A 20567-nucleotide genomic window follows, 5' to 3' on the forward strand; every position below is an offset into this window, starting at 1 on the left:
CAGCGCTGGGCAGCGAGCCTCCCTGGCACACACCACGGCTAAAGCAGCCCTGCCGATTATCCCCAACAGCGTTACAGGTTACACAGAAGCACAGCCAAAGGCTCAGCAATTGGGTACGCGCTGGTGTGACCGACGAGCTGAAGGGACCCGCAGCTGCTGCGGAAGAACAGCCATTTCTGGACGCGCGACGCTCCTGCTGAGCACCCCTCCTGCACACCCCCGGGGTGGAAGAGGGCTCCTCCTCACCCCCAGCACCCACCCGCAGCACGGTCCACACCTGTTTGTTTCACGGAGGAGCTCTGGCAGAGAGGAGTTTGTACTCCTTCAAACAGTCTCCTGTCACACAGGCCCTCCCGCAGCAGCCGCATCTTAGAAATTACTGGTTGCTTTTTCATCCCTGAAATTAACTCCTATGATTACAAAGTGACAGACGTACTTGCAGACAAAGATCTAAGCAAAAATAGGCATACACTCCCCGATACATTAACAGGATTATTTAAAATAAAATCAAGGTCTTCGGGCTTCAAAAGCAGTGAGAAACACAATCCACCCACCTCCCCATCAGTGATGGACTTTACGTGGCTGTGAATCTGCCAGAGAGCACTAACTCACCGTGTTCCAAGAAACAGGGTGTAGTTTTGATAGCTAAGTTATTATAGTTTGTATAAGAAGTGTTAGCACAAAGCTTTTTTAGGTTTATTTAAATAAAAATTATAATTTATACAAGACTTTTTAAACAAACAAGATTTTCTTAAAAAATGTACAGGGCAAATCATCTCATTATTTCAATTCTTCATACAGTATAAGTCTTTTGTCAAACAAAAGTTACACTGATAATGAATTATTTACAGCTTCAAAATATAGACTCAAACTTCAGACATAAAAATTTTAACATCCATTATATTTCAATGATTAGTAGAAATTAAACATCTGCCAAAATGTACAGAATTCAATAAAAACTACCAGTGTTTTTCATACAAGTTTAAGTAGCCAAAAAAAAGTACATCCTTTCATCTCTTCACGATTGGGTAAAATCTCTTTTCTCTTTGTCTGCAGAAACAAGGCTAGGGTTTTGCTGCTGGCGTCCTGTGTGATGTTGCTACTAATAAACAGCTTGTTTCATTCAATCTTGCCTCACAAAAGCTACAGTGCACAGAAAGGCATGATTTCATATTTCAGCTTTTTTTGCCTTTTGAATTTAAATGGCCACCAGTAAAGAATTAAAGCAGTCAGTTTTCATCTCCCTTTTTTTTTTTTTTTCCTCTTTAAAAGGGACTCAAACTAACCAATGCACTTCTAAAGAAGTTAAATACAATTACACGTGAATGATCCAGCAATGAACCACAGACATCAACAGAATTGCAAATATAAACAGCCGACAGACAGAATGACGAGAACATCACTTTCTGCTATTAGAAAGTAGCACTTTACATTAAGTGGTACAATCCAGCCTGTTACTGAAGTACAGCAGGCTATGCTGCAAAACGTATGTAGGAAGATTGGAATTTAAGGTGAGAGCTTCAGTGTAATTATAGGAGTCAAGTCTATGTTCACTCACTGTCCATCCCCTCCTGCCTTCCAAACCTGGGAGAGTGTAGCAGGAGGAAAAGCGCGAGTAAACATACCGAGGTTACCCCCCAGTGTCTCTGAAGTCACATATGCCACAGGAGCAGTTATGTAGCAAGAACTTAGCCAGCCCAATGTAAAGTGAACTTTGCAAAATATTTACACAGATGTTTGTCAGTTATATTACAACTCTAAAAAAAAAAAATAAATCCAGTCTGTTTGCTATATATTAGAATGAAACAATGTTGCATTGCAGTTTGCACTAGGTTTACTGCTTTAAGAATTGCAAACTTTTTAGGTTCACACTGTTAAAGTGCGGATTGATTTCAAACATCAACACATCAGATTTTACAGGAAGTTTCTAATTTCTTTGTTCAGAAAAAAATTTTAAAAGCATATTGTATATGAGGCATTTCAGTCTGGGAAAAGGATAATGACTTCTTTTCTCCCTCTCCGAAGCCTAGGTATGGTTAATTGTCCTGGCACCATCAGCATAGGACCTATAGCTCCTCCAGGAACCAGAATCTAGGACAACCCTATATACTAGGGTCAACCAGTGAAGAGTGGGAGGGAGAGGAGGTAATAAGTGCAAGTCAACTAATTTCCTACTGAAACTGCTGTTATGATCAGAGTGAAGGTATAAATTACACTTGAAAAATGATACAAAAATAAGAAAAAGAGCATGCTCTCTGTAAAAAATATAGTTTTCTGTTTCTTCAAAAAAAAACATAACCTTAAACACACCCAAGAAATTTTTTCTTAAGACAAAATTAATTAATCTGATTAAGATTTATATAACATTAAGCGATTTTAATGCCTATTTGTTAGCCACACTTACTATTCAAGGAAGTTTCTAGAAAGGAAAGCCAAATGATAATACACAGCAATTACAAAAAGAGATCAATCGATTTTAAAGTAGGTTTGATGAGAAAAAATCAAGATTAAGGATTTTTACTTAAACATAAAACCTGCATGTGTAAAGTGAAGAAACCATAAACTGTCAAGCTATATCCATATTAGATGGTGGCAAAATGGATTTCCCACCAGCTTCACTTATACTTTAAATTTTCAGGCCCTGAGTTACACCATACCTAAGGAGGTGTTAGAAGAGCACCCCTTTTTCAGGTCACATAAAGACATGTGTAACGACTACTCTAAAGGGAGAAGTCAAAAATAGCAATTTAGCCATTAGGGTGGATTCTCCCACATTCTGTTCACATTTCCATCCAGGCCACAGAGTTTTACCCCATCAGTGTTTCACTTTATAATACCCAACCAAATCACAGTATTCAACAGTATTTCTTCATGTCAAGTTCATAGTAAGTTCTTTGTATCATCCCTCTTCATGGCCAGACTGAAATAAAGTTTGTACAGTTTGACTGCCATCTTCTTCATTACTGTTGCATTTGTTGAGAGACTTTAATTAAAAACTGTGCTAAGAGTTAAACACCCTTTGGTGTTTGTCACCCCTCTCCCTCCTTCATTTTACCCCTTTCCTTATAAAGAAAGAAAATTATTGTTTAAATAAAAAAAAGAAAAAGAGAAGAAAAATCCATTAAATTAAGTCCCATTTTTATGTAAGAATTTGCATCTCCATTGCTTTTTTGGGGGACATTCATATAATGTCTGGAGACATCTATACTACCCAGCTGAAAAGACATAGCAAAAGAAAAGACATACTGGAAGGCTTGGCGTAACTCCTACTGTGCTTTCATGAAAATGCAAATAAAATACTAAACCTCTCAGATGGGTGCTATTATATAGAGTATAAAAGCTTTCTAATATTAAAGACAAAGGTCAATATGTGCTTTGCTGCTAGAAATGCCTGAGAGAGTTTAGAGAAGGAGCACAGCCTTCCTATTTTACCTGGCAGTTGGGTTTAATTGTTACTAAAATTTAATTTTACAAGGGGAAAGACAGCAACATACCAATGCCCCTCAAATTACGATTTGAAAAGGAACTAGTGCTTTCAGCTGCTATATTATAGTGTTATTTTATTACAAGGTAACTCAAGAGAAAAGCCAAAATAAAATTAAAAAAAAGAGGTCATATCTCAGTTTAGTTTAATTATTCCCACCTCCCCCAACACAAAAAGCCTGCAAGTCTTTAATGCATTAACATACAAACACCTTGTACATACAACATGTACAGTAATTGAGCCCTTCTATGACAAGTATCTACAGAAATACAAATATACGATGCCTAACATTTTAGGAACAACATTTTGGTGCCCTCTTTTATAAAAAGTATCTGCCTGCCTTCCTTCCTCTTACTTTGGTTAATTAGGAAAGGAAGATATAGTTACAAACTTTCTTGTCCAATTCACTGTACAAGCAATTTAAACATCTATGCAGGAAAAATTGAACCTAACCAAACTGGTAAAATATCCTTCTGCAATGGAAGAATTAGCAAGAAGGAGTTAAGTGCAGTTATAAATATGGAAATATTAAGATGATAATATTTCCATGCTACCAGTTTTCATAAAGAACCCAATTAAAAACTCTGAGCTGAAGAAAGAGACTTTAGGCTGCTGCAGTCATCTTTCTCACTTCTCAGGAAAAATAACTAAGATAAAGGGTCAAATGTATCCCTAGTGATATCAGCGGAGTTAAAGGGATCAATCTGTTTCACTTGTTACTGACTTCTCCAAGTATCTTCCCAGCTTTTAATGTCAGTAAATAAACATTAAAAGTGCTTAATGTGCAAGGCTAATAGTGATGATAGCACTTTCACTGTTTTGTTTCATTTTGTTTTTTTTGTTTCTTTTTTTTACAAAAACCTTAAAAACAAACATGAAGGCATATATAAAATACACTTGATTTATGTAACATATAGAATATAAACCACCAGACAAGAAAAATTATTGCAAAATAGATGAGGATGTTCATTTTTTTCACTACCAAGTTGTAAAATAAGAAAGTTTCCTTTAGATCTTCTAAGATAAGATACTAGCTTTCGCTGCTCGATGATGCAGAGGTTATTTTTACATATTGGTTGAAAATTGTCTCAAAAGCTTCATCTCTGTGAACCATGGCACCAAACACCAAAGGCTAAATGATAGAAAAAGAGATCATGTCAGTCTGGAAATGAAAAATCTTCCTCTAGGTACAGTTTTGGTCAAATCAATAGGAACAGGAGCTGAACTGTAATCAAGGTGCATTAATGAAGCCTTAAGAATCTTTTTCTCTACTAAGTCCTTGGATATATGGCAGGGTCTCTAAGATTTTTTCACTTCTCCACCTTCTTAAAACAACAATGCCATAAAATGCATACAGAATATTAGCAATGGAGAACGATTCAACTGTCTTTCCTCTCCATCCACTCCATGCATGATGTTTTCCTGATTGACCTCTGCCTCCAGTAAAGATTTTTAGAAATCTTTATCAGTGCCTCTTCATTTATGCTCATAGAGTATTTATTTAGGTAGATGAGTATTTCCAACGTTGTAATTAAGAAGTACTTCTCATTATCAAACAAAGAGCAGAAACGTGGGTACAACGGTCGTGTGACTTGGAGAAAAGTTATTTATAGGTGATTAGTTTAAAACAACTTTCAGTCATACACAAGAAAAGCTTCAGTTGCCCAAAGGGTATTTGAGGCTTAGAGAAACTTAAATCTTTAGCACTGTAAGACTGAAACAGGAAAATTGCATCTGAGGGTCAGGCCCTTCCACCCCAAAGCCTTCTCTCACCCACAGATACTCTCAAGCCACCAGCTTTTTGTTTCAGACTGCACAGCAGAGCATCCCCCCATGCTCCTGATGAAGGATGCTGGGAAACAATCAATGGAGGTAGTGAAATAATGAAGCAAATCTCTCTGAAGTGTTATAGTAAAATAGTCCAGATACAGTCGAACAAGCTAAATGTTTAAACTAAAATTCTGAAGCCAGATACACTGACTAATAGACAACTGAATAAAAAAGAAAAAGAAAAAACAAACAAACAAACAAACAAACAAACAAAAAAACCCAAAACAAAACAAAACAAAAATCCCCACTGGAATAAGGAAAAAAAGAAGTCTTTATGTTGGTGCTAGACAGAGAAGGAAAACAAAAAGGGCATGAAGTCAAGTACAGCAATACAGACACAGCCAGCTACTTACTTTTTGTGTAGATGGCGTTGATACAGCAATACCCATCCCTGATCCCGGGAGAACAGAGAGCACTTTATACTAAAAAGAAAAACAAAACAAAACAAAAAAAAAACCAAAACTGACCAAAGATATCTTACGTACTGAACAATTGCAAAACGTTCTGAGAAGGTTACACAACTTGTCACTGGTGTATCCTCCCAGCCAGAGCTGACAGACATCTATTAAAACGAAGAAGAGGCCAGACGTTGTTCTTTGATCCCGGAGCCAAGGGGAACAGTGAGAACCTGCCTCTCCTCTTCCTCCCGCAGGCCGTGGCAGCTCCCGGCCTGCTGGGACCGGCCCCAAACCCAGCACCCCGGACCCGCTGCGGCCGGCGGGCGCTGGCCCAGCCGCGACGCCAGGGACGGGCCCACACGGGCCGGCAGTAGGCACCGGCCCTACCGGTGGGACTGCGCACCCGAGAGCGGGCTTGGGAGCACCACCTAGAGGTTCCCCTAGAAGGAAGGAGCAGCAAACAGACCAGAAAAAGCTTCTTTTTCAAAATTAAATTGGCAGACAGGGTATGTATAGGTTGTTTCAGTTTTGTTTGTTTGCTGTTTTTTTTTTAAAGAAGGTCTGTAGTGCTAAGAAGGAACACAGTTGGCTGACCTGGGGAATATGCTCAGGGAGGAAGAGACCCAAAGTCTGGCCTGTGTTTCCCACCCCCCAAATAAAACCAGGCACAGTACATTTTTATGCTTGGCTACATGATCCCTGTTTCATCTTCGTTAAAAAAAAATAACACAGATGCAAAAGGACCTTCATGGCAGTAAAGGCCTACTAAACAATGAGCCAGCATTACTGCGAGTATGATGTTTAAAATCTATCAACATGAATTATTAATTCCAGTAGGAACGTTCAAGTTATGCGTAAATTGTCTGCTTTACAGGCATGTGATATATATAGAAGGAACTTACTTGAAAATCTGGAGGCACTTAAGCACTGAGGTGTTTCTTTGCACAGCATGATTTAATCTGTGGCACTCACAGCCACAGGACGTAGCAGGAAGTAGGGATGTGAGTTTAAGCGTAGGACAAATTCAGCGAGGGTACCAGAAAGTGACATTAAATGCCACACAGAGTGATGCAAGCCATCAATAAAGCCACTAGTGACTGCAGGCTGATAAAACTCAACCAGAGGAAGGATCCCACTGTATTTGCCATGCTTCCACCCATCCACTTCTTGCCTCTGTTAGTGATGGGATCCCAACTAGATGAAACTCCAGACTGATCCAGTTAGGCTATTTCAATGATTTATCTTTCTCCACTGACAATAATCCCTCACCTCTCTGAGGCACCTACTTTTAAGATGGTGCATCTAATGATATCAATGTCCAAACTGAAGTTAGTATTACACAATTCCTGCTAACAATAAATCTTCTTAAAGCCTACAGAGCTCCAGTCAACACAGGAGTTAAGAAACAACTTTAATTTTTCAATTATTCAGAAGTGTAAGGATTTTCTAAACTACTTTGTTGTTATGCTCTAGTTGAGTCTGCTTATGATGAGTCCAAATGGCTAAACAAGCAGTTCTGGACAATATTCTTGATCAAAGAATTGCATTTTATTTATAAAAATTATCAATGGTATTCTTTTTCAAAATAACATAAACAAAAAAGCAAAATATGACTATCTGAACAGAAAACCAGCTTCCTCCCCTATTTACAACATAAAACAGACATACCTTCTGAATATCCGTTATATCCGTTAGCTTTATAACTTTATTTCTTTTAGATGAGCCAGATTTGGAGCTTTCAAAGCACAAGTAACTGAAGACAAGGAAAGAAAATGCTCATTTTGGTACAGTATTCTAAAACAAAGCTCTCAATATCCCTCCTGTCACTTCTGAAGTTTGAAATCTCACAGGTTAAAATCAGCTTCAAAAAAAATAAAAGAAAGAGGCACACAATTCGCAATTCAGTTATGGCTTCTAATTTAGACCAAACATTTGTAACTTCTAGCAATTGGCTAAGGTGTCTGAAAGCCCAGAACATACAGTATGCACACACACACACACAAAATCTTGTATTTATATTACTGCACTGAATGTTTAAACCTGACAAGAATTTTAAGGACACAGGAAGCACATATGTCCTTAAACAGTTGAAATACCAAATCTCAAAAGGCTTATAAATCTTTTACCATCCTAAAAGAAGATTAACGCAAAACGCTGTGTTAGTTTCATGTTATTGTGGTGCAGACAAAAGCCCAGATTTCTAAATGCTGGAAAGTGCTCTCCATTACTAGGTGACACTGCATACAGATGAGCTTTACTTCCATTCATTACACTCCAACAGAATTTCAGTGCAAGACCCAAACAGTAATGACCGCAGCTATTCAGCCCTGGGAGGCTGGGTGGTAAGTAAGTGTCGAGGTTTGAACCAGGACAGTAAGGATTAAAAAAAAATAAAAATCAAGTATTAGTTTTGCAACCAATGCTTGAATTTCTATTTTCTTTTTGTTGCACATAGTTTCTTTTTTTTAAGCACAAATTGAATGTATGGCTTCCTTGAAATAAAGTATTTGTCAAATAACCATTGATCACAACTACAAATACACTTATCTTTTAGGTTTCTTTTTTCATATATACGTAGTTAGTATGTTATCCACAACAAGAACTGTAGCTGCTAACAACGGACTACATCGAACTACTCTCCATTCCTATGCAAGCTTTCCCAAGGCAAAATCCCATTTTTAAGCATTACCACACCCCAGATGCAGCTCTCCCTCTCCTATGGGTTTTCTTGAGGTTTTAAAGCACCATGAAAAGGTATTTTTGGTTCTAAACACTGTTAAAGTATTACTTTTAGATTAAAATTTTTTAGTCTCTGTTGCATTCCCCTCCTAAGAAATGTGTACAGTGTAATGACTCACTTTTCTGTGACATAAAGAACTCCGTTCCTGATGTAGTCTGTAGGCATCTTCCTATCTCTGTTAATCAAGCAACAGCGCCAGCCATTTTCACACACTGAAAAAGTCATAACAAGAAATCTTACTTTAAGAAAAATAAAGAGATGGACAGGCATTACCCCCAACAATTCCCTTATAAACAAGCAAAAAACACCAAAAAGCAAACTTTAGACACTAAAACTAGAAGTCTTTACAAAGAAAAGCCTAAATAAGGGGTTTTCAGATATCATAACATCTGTTTTAACATCATTTTTTTTTTAAATAAAAAAAAAAAAAAACAACCAACCAACCAAAAAAAAAAAACCACACAAAACCGACCCACACAATTATTCCCTTTAACTTGACTACTCTATTTGCATTGCCACAAAAGGCACACCAGGCTGTGCATTCTTTCAAAGAACTGCACGGATGTAGAATGAAAGAGACCATCACCATTCATCCTAATTCAAAGCAAGTTTTTTTAATCAAAAGCTTATACCTGTATATTGCACAGAAAGGGAATTCAACTTTAAACTATCCTTGGCTTTTTAGAAAATACTCTACTAATGTTACCTTCTTTTGTGTAATACCTGCCAAAGGACGCTCGCTTTCTGACAGGTTAAAAACTTCATGGAAATTCCCCCTCTTGGTGGTATGAAAACGACTTGTGTCTTCATCTTTGCTTATTCCAGTTGGTGCGCTTGAGCCCACGTAACTTCTGGATGCTGCTGTTTGAAGCTGCAGAAAAATAAACACGATTCTGAAATTTGAACAGCAACATTTAAGCTCCACTCAAAAAGAACTTGGCTAGCTATTCTTCCTAAAAAAAAATAAATCTGTAATGCAACAATTTTCATCAACTATTTCAGTAAAGTTAACTTTGGACTACTGTGTTATGCTATTGCTAAAACTCTAATGTGTTATCTAAACCTAAACTTTCAAAGTGCTGCCCTTTGATGGACACCCTTAGCAAGGGTGAAAGTACATGACACTAAATGCATCTATCTTAAGATATTATTTTTCTACGGTAAATGGCATATCTGATTAGATATGGCTAAGTCACTGCACACAGCTCCAATTATTATACTAGTGAGACTACTAACAGTTAATATATTATCAGTACTTGGCTTGTATGACAGACCAAGCACAAAATATTATTGCACAAAGTAAGTTTAGAAAGGAAAAAGAGCAAACAAAGAAAAAGCCACACAAAGCTGCATAAGCTTATTATGAATACAAATGCTGAAATTGAAAGGAAGTTTTGCACGCTACGATCCATACCTTTTCATGCCCTGACAGCTAGCAGGAAAAGAAACAAACAACACAAATGTGACAGTGACAAAAGAAAAAGTGAAGTCTATTTAACAGTATAATACATAGAATAAAACATGAACTGAATGACACTGCAAGATCTTGCTCACAAACCAACAGACTACACACAATGAATGCAATTAAAAAAAAAAGAGTTATCAGTGGTTAGAGCACACCAGTTCAATTTATTCAAGTTGCATTAGAGCCACTAAACTTTCCTTTGCTTTGAAGTTGCACTGAATTTTGACAGTGTTGACATGCGAAATGAAATCAGACTGGCTGTCAGCACCCTTGGGGGTGGGAAAAAGGTAGCATGGAGTTCTCAAAACTGAAGTATTCAAGTAAAATCTACTTTTAAACAGAGCTCCTGAACCACTGGAGACTGCCCTAACAAACAAGCCTTACTTCTAGAAGGACGGCAGAGTTTCATTTGGAAAGTTTGTCTGCATTTGCTTTTTCATCTTGGTGAGGCACCATAGGATTCCAAAGGAGGGGTTCTGTCATCAAAGCATAAACAGCTCTGTTCTTAGCCCTACTATACAACATGCAGTTAAACAACTGGCAAACTGACAACATGCAAGCTCAGGACTAAGCCCTGCTTGTGTAAAGGCCCGATGTTGTTGGAGGCCAACCAGCCTCCACTGCCTTTGTTTTTTTTGCACGTAAGTTGGCAGCACTCGACACTTTGTAGGATTTAACACTAACAAAAGAAATACAAAGCAAATGAAAAAATGTGCACTGCATTTGCTGACTAGAAACCAGACTGACAGAACAGGTATAGCAGAGGGTATTCACCATCAAGCTTTTAGTGTAACTGCGAAACAATGATGCCTCGGGGGAAAAGAATCAAGAAAGTTGACATGAAAAGCAAATGGTTGATGATTACTGTACTATTGCTTCAGTTACTGCCCTTTGCAATGATCGAGCCCCTCAAACCAAGGAAAATAATAGTTTCCAACAATTCATGTGCGAGTAAAGATCAGATGAATTTTTTGAAGGCTTTCTTGGACAAGTTACTTAGCTCCATATGCACATAACCAGGTGAAGCTCCATGGCCCAAAACATTAAAAAGGTCAGGGCAAGAGGTATAATGCTTTATGCACTGGAATGAGGATTATTCCTGCTCTCTGCTACCCTGCTGCCTACCTACACATTATATAAAGAGATTAAAAAAAGATGTTTAAACTTCAGTACCACATCCCATCCAGTGGCTGAAGATGTGAGAAAGTTCTGCCATTACTTTTAGTCCTTCTTAACACAGGGCAAATGTTTCATCTATCCTTAAAAGCAGCGGCTAATTTATCCACAACCACCCAGGCTTGAGACAACCTATGGTCGATTACTAAAAGAAAAGCATTGCACTGAATTTTGATAAGCCTTAAATCTAACTGGAAGTGATTGGATTTGGAATGCTGGAAGAGTCCTGACTGTCTAAAAATGCCACCAACAACCTGATTATAGGAATATCTGGAAGTATTCCTTTTCACTTGATCTGTCATCAGCTTTTGGCATACAACCTTTACCCGTCAGATACTGTTGTCAGGATTGTTCTCTAAGGACACGGGGTCAGAGTAGTGGTATAGGCAATGAATATTGCATTGTGTCTAGGTTTACAGTGTCTTGTATGCTGTTTAATAAGAAGCCAAAACAAACGCACGTATGCTGGCACTACATGCTTTTGGGCTCTGCCTTTTCTATGAAAAAAATGAAAAGCCTATTTGCTTTTTACCTTTTTGTACAAAAATCTATTTTTTATATTATGAGGTTCCCAGAAATCTCTCAAGCAGTAAGTAAGTTTGTCTAAAACTGTTGAGACCAAGTTAACGTTTTCAAATACACTTGGAAGCAGATAACGTAGTCCTGCACATCCTTTCCGGCAGAAAAGACAAGCCCGTCAAGTCAGACACTGTAGTACTAAAACCAGCCTGGTCTAATTGTCAAAACTTAAGCCACATGGAAAAGCCAGAAGGCATAGTTACTCTCTAGGTTTATGGGTTCAAGTTCAGCAATTCAGAGCCTTTCCACCTCTAAGGCAGATTAGAGAGACTCAGTGAGAAACTGTCACAACCACCACAGTATGTGAATGATAACCTGCAAACTTGAGAGGCACAGAAACTTTTAAGCCCATCTTCTGCAAGCAAGAGAAATACAGGCTATGGGCAGCTCCATCCAAGCACTTATTTACCTCTCTCGTCTCTTGGAAAATAGTTGCAAGACTCACTTTCTGTCAGAGATCATCCTTCTCTTCTACTTCCTTCTGAAATACTCAGATTATGCTGCATTTATTTTACCACCAACTGCTCCATCGCTCCTGGAACCCCATATTTCTTCTTCTTCACAGGTTAACAACCGAGGGTTCATGTGATTATCCTTTTTGCTCTCCAGTTGTGTACCCAGGCTGAATTACTGCTAAGTGCTGCACATTTTAGTCAGGGAATTTATAACAGTACTCAGATACTCTGTGAATTCAACTAGATATTGTGGTAAGAGGCATTAAACAAATGCTAAATTGGGACTCCTCTGAAGTTTTATTACAACTATTTTGATTTTTAAACTAATAAACATTGACAAATTCAGGGACATGGAAACACATTACTTGCTTTTCAGTTATCATGTCAAGCCCCAAAATAAATTTCAAAGATGTGAAAAACACAATACTTAAAGATTTAACTATGAAATTTTAACAAAAGAAAAATTTACTGTTGAAGTAGCAACATGGTGAAAAATCATTTATCACCACCATGTTAAAAGGTCATCTAATACAAATAACCTGAAGACATAATGCCTAAATCTGTAAACTACTTTATTACCTCTGTTAATGCTTATTTCATTAGTAAGCTGCGTATTATACTCAAGCCTTTTTTACTAATTGTTTCTCAATCTACACAAGCAGCTGAATTTCCACTGAAAAAGAATGTCTGAAAACAGAGAAGGGGCATACAAAAAAGACTAAATTTTGACAGTAAAATCACACAGAATGTATGTTACAGAATTTTACATGAATATGGATGGTGTTATTTTTGTGCATTTAGCTTCATACAATTTCCAGTATATATATTTATTTATATACACATTTTGATAATAGATTCCTTTCTTACAAGAAACAGAATCCATATAAAAACTCTGTGGGTTGTGAAAATAATATAAAAAATAATACAACTAACATTGACTTTTAGGATTTAATTAACCTTCCTTTTAATGTGCTCTAGTCACTGGGAAAAAGAGAAAGGGAGAAAGGGATCTAATCTTCAAATGTTGAGAACAGAGGGACAAAAAGATTTATTACCCTTACCCGTCTCGACACTGTAGCATTAGATCTTTCTTTGAGCTGAGGATCTGTCGGGAGACTTGTCCAGATGATATAAGGAGTATCATACTTAGCTCTTAGTCTGGGGCATCGTTTGAAGATAAAATCAATAAGGAAAAACTTGATTCCAGCATAGAGTCCTGAAAAAAAAGGTCACTTTTATATTCATGTTGAAGCAACATTAAGAACATCACTGTTTTGATCACATTTTAACAAGTTCATAAATGAAACCAAATTCTGTATCTTCAGTCACTATGCTAAACCATTCTCTTGAGTTTAGTATTTTGATTCTTATTCCAAAGGCATGAAATTATTTTTTTTATCTATGCTGCCCAGATTCCTTCCTCTCCATCTCCAGTTCTTTTAAACCACTTACGTAGCTTCTTATGTAGAAGAACATTAAAATAATTCAAAGATACATTCCTTATTACCAGAAGCATTCTGAAAACATGATATACTTCCAAAACAGAAAACACATCAGAGTGTTCAACTCTGCAGCTCCTTGCAAGAATTTAAATGGCAACAGAGGGCTCTCATGTACTACATTAAACTCTATCTTCTAGTCTAGTCTGTCCTCTTATCTTATACAAGATACTTCCTTGCATTCTGCCAGATTAAAAAAGGCTCAAAATAATCTCTCAAAACAGATCACTTTCTAAGGGTCAGAGCAAAAAAATAATTCCTCACACATCTAATTCAATTGCTACATCAAGCAAACCCACATTTATGTTCAAGCTAATACAGTTCGACTAAAAATAATGCTCATTTGATCATATAATTACTTTAATGAAAAAAAAAAAAAAAAGAGAATTCTTGGTTCACAGGACATGGCTACATATAGAGAAAAGACAGTCTCATGCTGTAGCGAAAACCACCTTTTCTCAATTCTCAGCTGAGAGTTAGCATCAGCAACTTCACCCACAGTAATCTGCTCGTTTTGTTCAGCCTATCCTCCAAGTTTTACAAGTATTCCCTAAAACCCTTTAATTTTTTTCCAACCCTGTCATCTTTGTGCCTTCTATGTGGCTCCACATATTTAATTTGAAAGGATGTATGAGTGAAAAAAAAAAACAAAACAAAACCAAAAATAGAGGACTTCCTGGAAGCCTTATAGCTGAGTCTGAAGACCTCTGCTAACAGCTCATCACAGACTTCCCCTCTTCAAGGAGCAAATGCATTATCCAGTATTTTTCTATTATATCTAGAGATGTTTTTCAAAATGCACAATAATCGATGTCAAGCACAATGAAAATACTTTAAAGCACTGCATTATTTATTAATGTGGGGTTTTCTTTCTTAAACTCTAAAATTCTCCTCTAAAGATCAGGTTAAGTTTTAACGTAATAAGTTCAGACTGTAACAGGTGAATTATTTATTGCATTTACCCATTGCAAGCCCAATAATCCTATAGGGCAAAAAGCAGGATGCAATAAAAGCTGCCCATAGAGTTATGTAGAGCTTCTGTGTTATTTCTGGCTGGACCCACATGAACAAGCTGAAAACAAAACAAAACAAAAATTTATTACTACTGTTCCAGACATTGGTCAAGACTTGTTTTTAGAGGAAAAAAAGACTCATGTCAGATAACTTACTTTTTAATTTTTTCCAGTATGTCTGCCATCTTGCCAAAAAGGTTCTGCATAAGAAGCAAGAGAATTAAAACCAAGTCCTGCATTTTGTTTTGTTTTTTTTTTTTTTTTTTTTGTCCACATAATAGAAACCATAAGTTATTTTACTCTGTTGGTAATAAGCAATTCCCAGAAATTAATTTTTTACCTCATTTTTAGCTGTTTATGTATTTCACTATTGAGTATATACAGAAGTAAACTTCATCTTCCCAAAAAATTTCCGAAGGTGTTCATATAAACACATGCACCACTGCCATCAGAAGGAAGGTGATGTGTGCACACAGTTGGCCAGAGAAGGGTAAGCTACTTTCAGCAGCGACACGTCATTAGGCATGGCACACGGCTGCAGTTCCACTGGAGGGTGGAGTCACTCAGCTGCTAGGGTAGCTCAAACTGATGGAGCTGGAAGAAAACCTTATCTCGCTCTCTCCCACACAAGCAGCAGATTTCAGGGCTGTGGGGGGAGTGGTGGTGGTGGTGTTTGTTTTAAACACTATTTTAGAGATGCTGTGCAAACTGTTGAATTAACACACAGTGAAGGAACAGGTTCTCTTACGCGAGTTTTGCAACTAGCAGGTTTGGGATATGGAGCCATACGACAGAACATTGGTAAGATTTGCCACCTGATCTACATTATTAGAAGCTCATTTGCATATATCAGGGGAAAAACTGTCAGAAGGTGCTTCTGTTCCCCTTCAGACCTCGCTCAGAGCTGTGACTGGAGAACCTCAACCACTTCTCTGAAGCATCATGCCATTCCAGAAGCTCCAGGCATCTTACTGAGATCTCTACTGCTCACAAGTGAAAATCCCCTTGCAAGGGATGTATGGTTTGTTTAACCATTTGCTTTCAGATGCTGTGTAACAAAGTACTTTGACCACTTGGACTATGAACCTCTTTGTTCTACAGAAGCAGCGGAGAGGTCCCAGAGCAGCACAGTACCTGTGCCTTCTGAGCCACATCTAGAACAAGCTGAAACTTTTCAGACACCGTCAGGTCCTCTTTTGGGGGTTCCTTGGGCAAGAAAGAAACAATCCATTAATTTTCAGCTCAGTTAAAACTGGTATTTTACAAAACTCCTCATGACAACATGACCCTTCAATAGTCTTCGCATTTTTAAACAGTCTAAATTTGCCAAGCTCCTCCCTTGTTTCAGATCTACTGTTTTATGTCTTTCACTGCTGGTTATCTTTAGTTATCAACGCTTTTCCTGCATGGTATATGCGAACATAGTCGTATGAGACTGTGAAAGACACAGTAAGCTTTTGGAGCAGCATGGTTACATTGGCTTTCAGTCTACAATCACATACTTAAATTGACCTATTTCTAGTCTAGTACAGAAATATATATATAAAACTTTTTTTTTTTTACATCTATAACTTTATTCATTTGAATAGATTATTGGCCTTTTAAGAATAACAAAATTATCCTGGAAGCAAGGCCTCACTAAGTCTTAGTAAAAGGTTTGAAATTCAAAGAACTCCATCTTATACAAATACTTCAAATACTTCCTGCTTAAAGCAGGATATGCAAATATTTATTTAAAAAATGTTACAGAGAAAACAGAATGAAAGGCTTCTTGAGGATCCCACAGGAACTAACGTGTCCCAGGCTGGCATATTAACATTTATTCCAGAAATATCATTCAAGTTTGGAATATTTTATGGTGAAACACTCAAACCTAGTGCTGTCTGTGAAGATTTCTAAATTTAAAGAGAAAGAAAAAAGCTGTAGCTTCTTTATTTGCACCTAACTCTTCCTTCATTTTACAGCTACCCACATAAACACAGAGGAAGGTTTTGAAGGTGCAACTTTTAACACAGGCATGCAGGTCAAACCGATTGAAGGCCTACCATGGGTTCAGAAACTTCAGGCACAATGCTCCACTGTATTCTCCAACCCCTAGAAGTTATGGAAATAGTTAAAGAGAGCAAGTACTTCTCCTCCACCTGCCAACATGGACTATTTGTAAGAGGTTAAAAAGTGGTTTTCTGCAGCAAGCACTTAAGCGTTAAAAAAAAAAATAAAAAAAAAATCCTCCAATCAACAAAGAACCCACAAAATAACATAAACACAAGTGACAAACCACAGAGAGCTTTAAAGGAATATACATTAAAATAAAGATTGTATTACCTAGGTGGATACTACTCAGAATCACTGCTTGCAGGTTTTACAGCAAAAGCAAACCGTGTGCACAGAGCAAATAATTAGGAATATATATATATATATTTTTTTTTTTTTATGTGAACAAAATTACATCAACTTACTCTGGAGCCTATTTGCTATTGGTAATTTTCAAATAGAGTGCCAGACAGTAAGTGTTAATTAAGAAATCATAAAATTATTTTTAAATATGCACATTAATATTGTCCCCACCATTTTAAGGTAGAAAACCCCATCAGCCTAAAATAGTATTTTTAAAAGAGCATCTCAGTACAGAAAATGTACTTCTGTTTTTTTAAAAAGTAAGTCTTAATTTTTAATAGAGACCAAACATACAAATGGAATATACTTTGGATAAAGTATGCCAAGGGCCACTGAAAAAGGCAAAACTGCTATTTTAGGCCTTCTTCAGGGAAAAGGAGCAGGGTTTGGTATTTAAGGTGATGTTTTCCAACTACTCTGAATACTGCAAAATATTTTTGTTTTAAAGTGTTAAGTCTGAGAACATACAGCATCATTTATGATGACCCAAGTCACAGGAAATGAAGATAATCCCTTAGAATAGCAAAAAATTATAGAAATTGAGCAACAAAATTAATGATACTAGAATTTGAATTCAACTTCGTTAAACTTAACTCACAGCATTAGAAAAGGTAACAGTTTATGACTCAGAGCAAGAATAATAAAACTTTTTGCAAACAAAGCATTACAAGACAATAATCTAGTATTTAAGTAAGTACCTGGCTATGAGGTAATTTAGGGACAACCTCAAAATTGCTAAAAATAAGAACATAGGAATGGCCCAGCCATGCCATACAGCATTCATGTAAATCTGCAGATTAAAAAGAAAAAAAAAAAAAAAAAAAGAAAAGAAAGACATATGGATTACAAACTGGGGTACAGTGAGTTATATGAAATATCATTTCCCACTGTACTGTTGGGTTCAGAATTACACAACTCAGATGACAAAAGTTAATAAATTTTAGCCACCCCATGACAGACAATAACACTGTATTCATGAATGTAAAGTCAAAACTACAAGATTGAACTAAATCTCCAGAGATAACATTTAAATAGTGACCAACTGCTCGAGAGAATTAGTATTTCTAACACTGCAATTATATGAAGGTATAGAAGAAAAATAGTAAACCTTAAACTCTGTGAATCTGCTACATGACCATGATAGGCCTGACATCACATAGATTAGTTGAAGCAATGGTATGGTAGAAGAGTTATAACAATTAGCCCCTTACAGAGCAACGGGGGAAACTCTCACTATATTATTTCACATCAACTAAATTCCAAATTTTTACCAAGCTTAAAAAGATTTCTGGAAAACAGGTCTTATTTTACCTAACAAATACAGTCACGAAGTGCTTCAAAAGGTGTTCTGTCCCCTTCCCAGCTTCTGAAAATACAGACTACCGTCTCTCTGCAGAGAGACATTAGACTTTTTACTAATAACACCAAAATGGAGACTCGCTCCAGCTCCGAGGTCCCAGAGGTCTCTGAAAAACAGCTGAAATTCCTTCTTTCAGCTTTTATCTGAAGAATGGGTTTATCAGGAGAGGTGAGAGAAAAATCGTAAGATTAGGAGAAGGCACAGACACAGAGCACTGGGAAGGGGAATTTTCCTCCTCACTATTCCTTCAGCTGTGCCATGAAAAACAGCATTAAATAAGGCTCTATAACTTAGGGAAGGATCATTTCATGAAAAGGTGTGTGACATTTTCACCAAACAGGTTAATTCAGCTACAACTAGTGGTAGTAATTTCCTTCTATATCATAATATTTCATATACACTGTGACCAAAAGAATTTAGATCATTTAATTAACCATTAGAAGGAAAACAAATCAAAACTCTACTAAATAGGTATGTCACTTTGTGGCATGCAAAGTTCCTTACGTAACGTGGGAATGCTTGAATTTAGCTCAGAGACCTGATGTTTGCACATAAAATTATATTAAAATCAAGGCATTTTGTCTCTCATTAGTAAGCATGATCCTAACAAATGGCAAAGAGCACTGATGGTAAATGATAGCTTCTTATCAAACACTGCTGCTATCAGCATTTCAGCCCTAGACAACAAGAGACTTTGCAGAGGCTGAACTAACCAACAAATTACAGGACTGGGAGACAGGAAACAAGAAATGAGAGAACAATGCCCAGACTGTTCCAAACTATTTTGACAGTTACAAAACTATGTACAATAAACCCAGAACACACAATTTAAGCGGCTCTGAAATATAACTGAAAGTGACAACTACTGGTATTTTGTGTTAAATGAAATTACACTATTTGATTTGACTTAAACTGTAGTATAGCCCCTACTTAGATATGGGAGTTTCACTGAATTTCAGTATATAATACATTTTAAAAGTTCCTACTACTGGAGGAATAGGATAACTTACAATAAAGGCAATAGCAGAAGTGTAGATAGAATACCAGTCTGATAAGGCAGAAAGATTCTTCACAAAATTAGTAACAGGTTTGGCACCTCTCTCTAAACAGAAAAAAAACACAACTGTTAGACTTAGCTGGCAGCGGTTAAGTCACTTGTAAATGACAAACAACCAAATTAGAAAATTAATAGGAATATTCAAAGACATGTAAAGATAAAAAGGCTTATCCTAATTAAGAAAAATGAAACCCATTAATGTAACTGAACAACTAGATAAGTAATGCATTTCCAAAAACTGAAGCGTTATTCAAGACAAAGTGATGTCTAAACTCTGAAGTGTAGACAAAAATAACCAATACCCTCTACAAGGGTACCCTGGACACTGACAGCAGTCTGTTCTAAGCCCTGTTCATACTACCCTGGAGATGTCTGCAAGGGCCAGTTCATCCCACTGTAAAACAAGGTAAATGAGCCTGACTGGACTCCAAGCCACCAAGCAACAACTTGCTGCTACTTGACCAAGCTAGCTTAAAGACAGGCTAGATCGTTCTCGGCTACGTTTCTGCGGGAGTCTATCCATTGGCAGCACTTTGCTGCTTACCCTTCCTAAGCCAAGAGACACAGGACCTTGCTGCCTGAAGAAGTTTGTCTCCCGTCTCTGCAGACCTTTGCTCTCGCAGTCACTGCACGGGAGACAAACCTGTGCCAGGAGAAAAGTCACTCCCACGTGCAGATGCCCACGGCCAGCCTGCGGCAGCAAGAGGAGCTCTTCAGCTCCCTGAAAAAGACTTGTCCTTTACCCTTCCTACTCCTCTAAGCTCTTTTACAACTTGGGTAAACTAACTGAGAGACACAACAGGAGAGGGCTGCTGCAAGATGACCTCTGCTCTCTCTCTTGGAACAGACATTGGGTTTTGCCTTCCCTGCTGAGAAGAGTGATGACCCCTCTTGCACAGGGGGCCTCAGAAGCACCCACCCTTGTTTGCAGTACAGCTCAATTTTCAAAGGCTTTCCTCCAGAGAGCTTGCGACTTGCTGTCCTAGTTTGTTTGGCTTGAAATTCAGCTACCCTTGAAACATTCCCTGTGGGAAGTAAACAACTAGGACTCGAATTTCCTTGAGCATCAGCAGCGCAACCGAAGCAGCAGATGAAGTGGAAGTGCACGCTTGAG

General features: G+C 37.4%; 1 protein-coding gene across 2 annotated transcripts in view; it reads right to left on the reverse strand.

Moving 5' to 3' along the window:
• Nucleotides 1–674: 674 nt before the first annotated feature.
• Nucleotides 675–20567, reverse strand: part of GRAMD4 (GRAM domain containing 4) — an 82583-nt gene continuing 62690 nt past the window's right edge. Inside the window, exons 8-20 of one of the 2 annotated variants that reach the window (XM_032996218.2) lie at nucleotides 19407–19498; nucleotides 17735–17826; nucleotides 16685–16733; nucleotides 15774–15845; nucleotides 14796–14839; nucleotides 14589–14698; nucleotides 13189–13343; nucleotides 9867–9884; nucleotides 9176–9323; nucleotides 8571–8664; nucleotides 7381–7465; nucleotides 5668–5736; nucleotides 675–4616 (exon numbers count right to left, since the gene is read on the reverse strand). In XM_032996218.2, coding sequence (XP_032852109.2) covers nucleotides 4515–4616; nucleotides 5668–5736; nucleotides 7381–7465; nucleotides 8571–8664; nucleotides 9176–9323; nucleotides 9867–9884; nucleotides 13189–13343; nucleotides 14589–14698; nucleotides 14796–14839; nucleotides 15774–15845; nucleotides 16685–16733; nucleotides 17735–17826; nucleotides 19407–19498 — 1130 coding nt within the window. In that variant the 3' untranslated portion in view covers nucleotides 675–4514. The remainder of the gene's footprint in view (nucleotides 4617–5667; nucleotides 5737–7380; nucleotides 7466–8570; nucleotides 8665–9175; nucleotides 9324–9866; nucleotides 9885–13188; nucleotides 13344–14588; nucleotides 14699–14795; nucleotides 14840–15773; nucleotides 15846–16684; nucleotides 16734–17734; nucleotides 17827–19406; nucleotides 19499–20567) is intronic. The other variant, XM_032996220.2, reaches the window with a different exon arrangement.

Source organism: Tyto alba, unplaced genomic scaffold (genome assembly GCF_018691265.1).
Source record: "Tyto alba isolate M040663 unplaced genomic scaffold, T.alba_DEE_v4.0 Super-Scaffold_2, whole genome shotgun sequence".
Classification (NCBI taxonomy): Eukaryota; Metazoa; Chordata; class Aves; order Strigiformes; family Tytonidae; genus Tyto; species Tyto alba.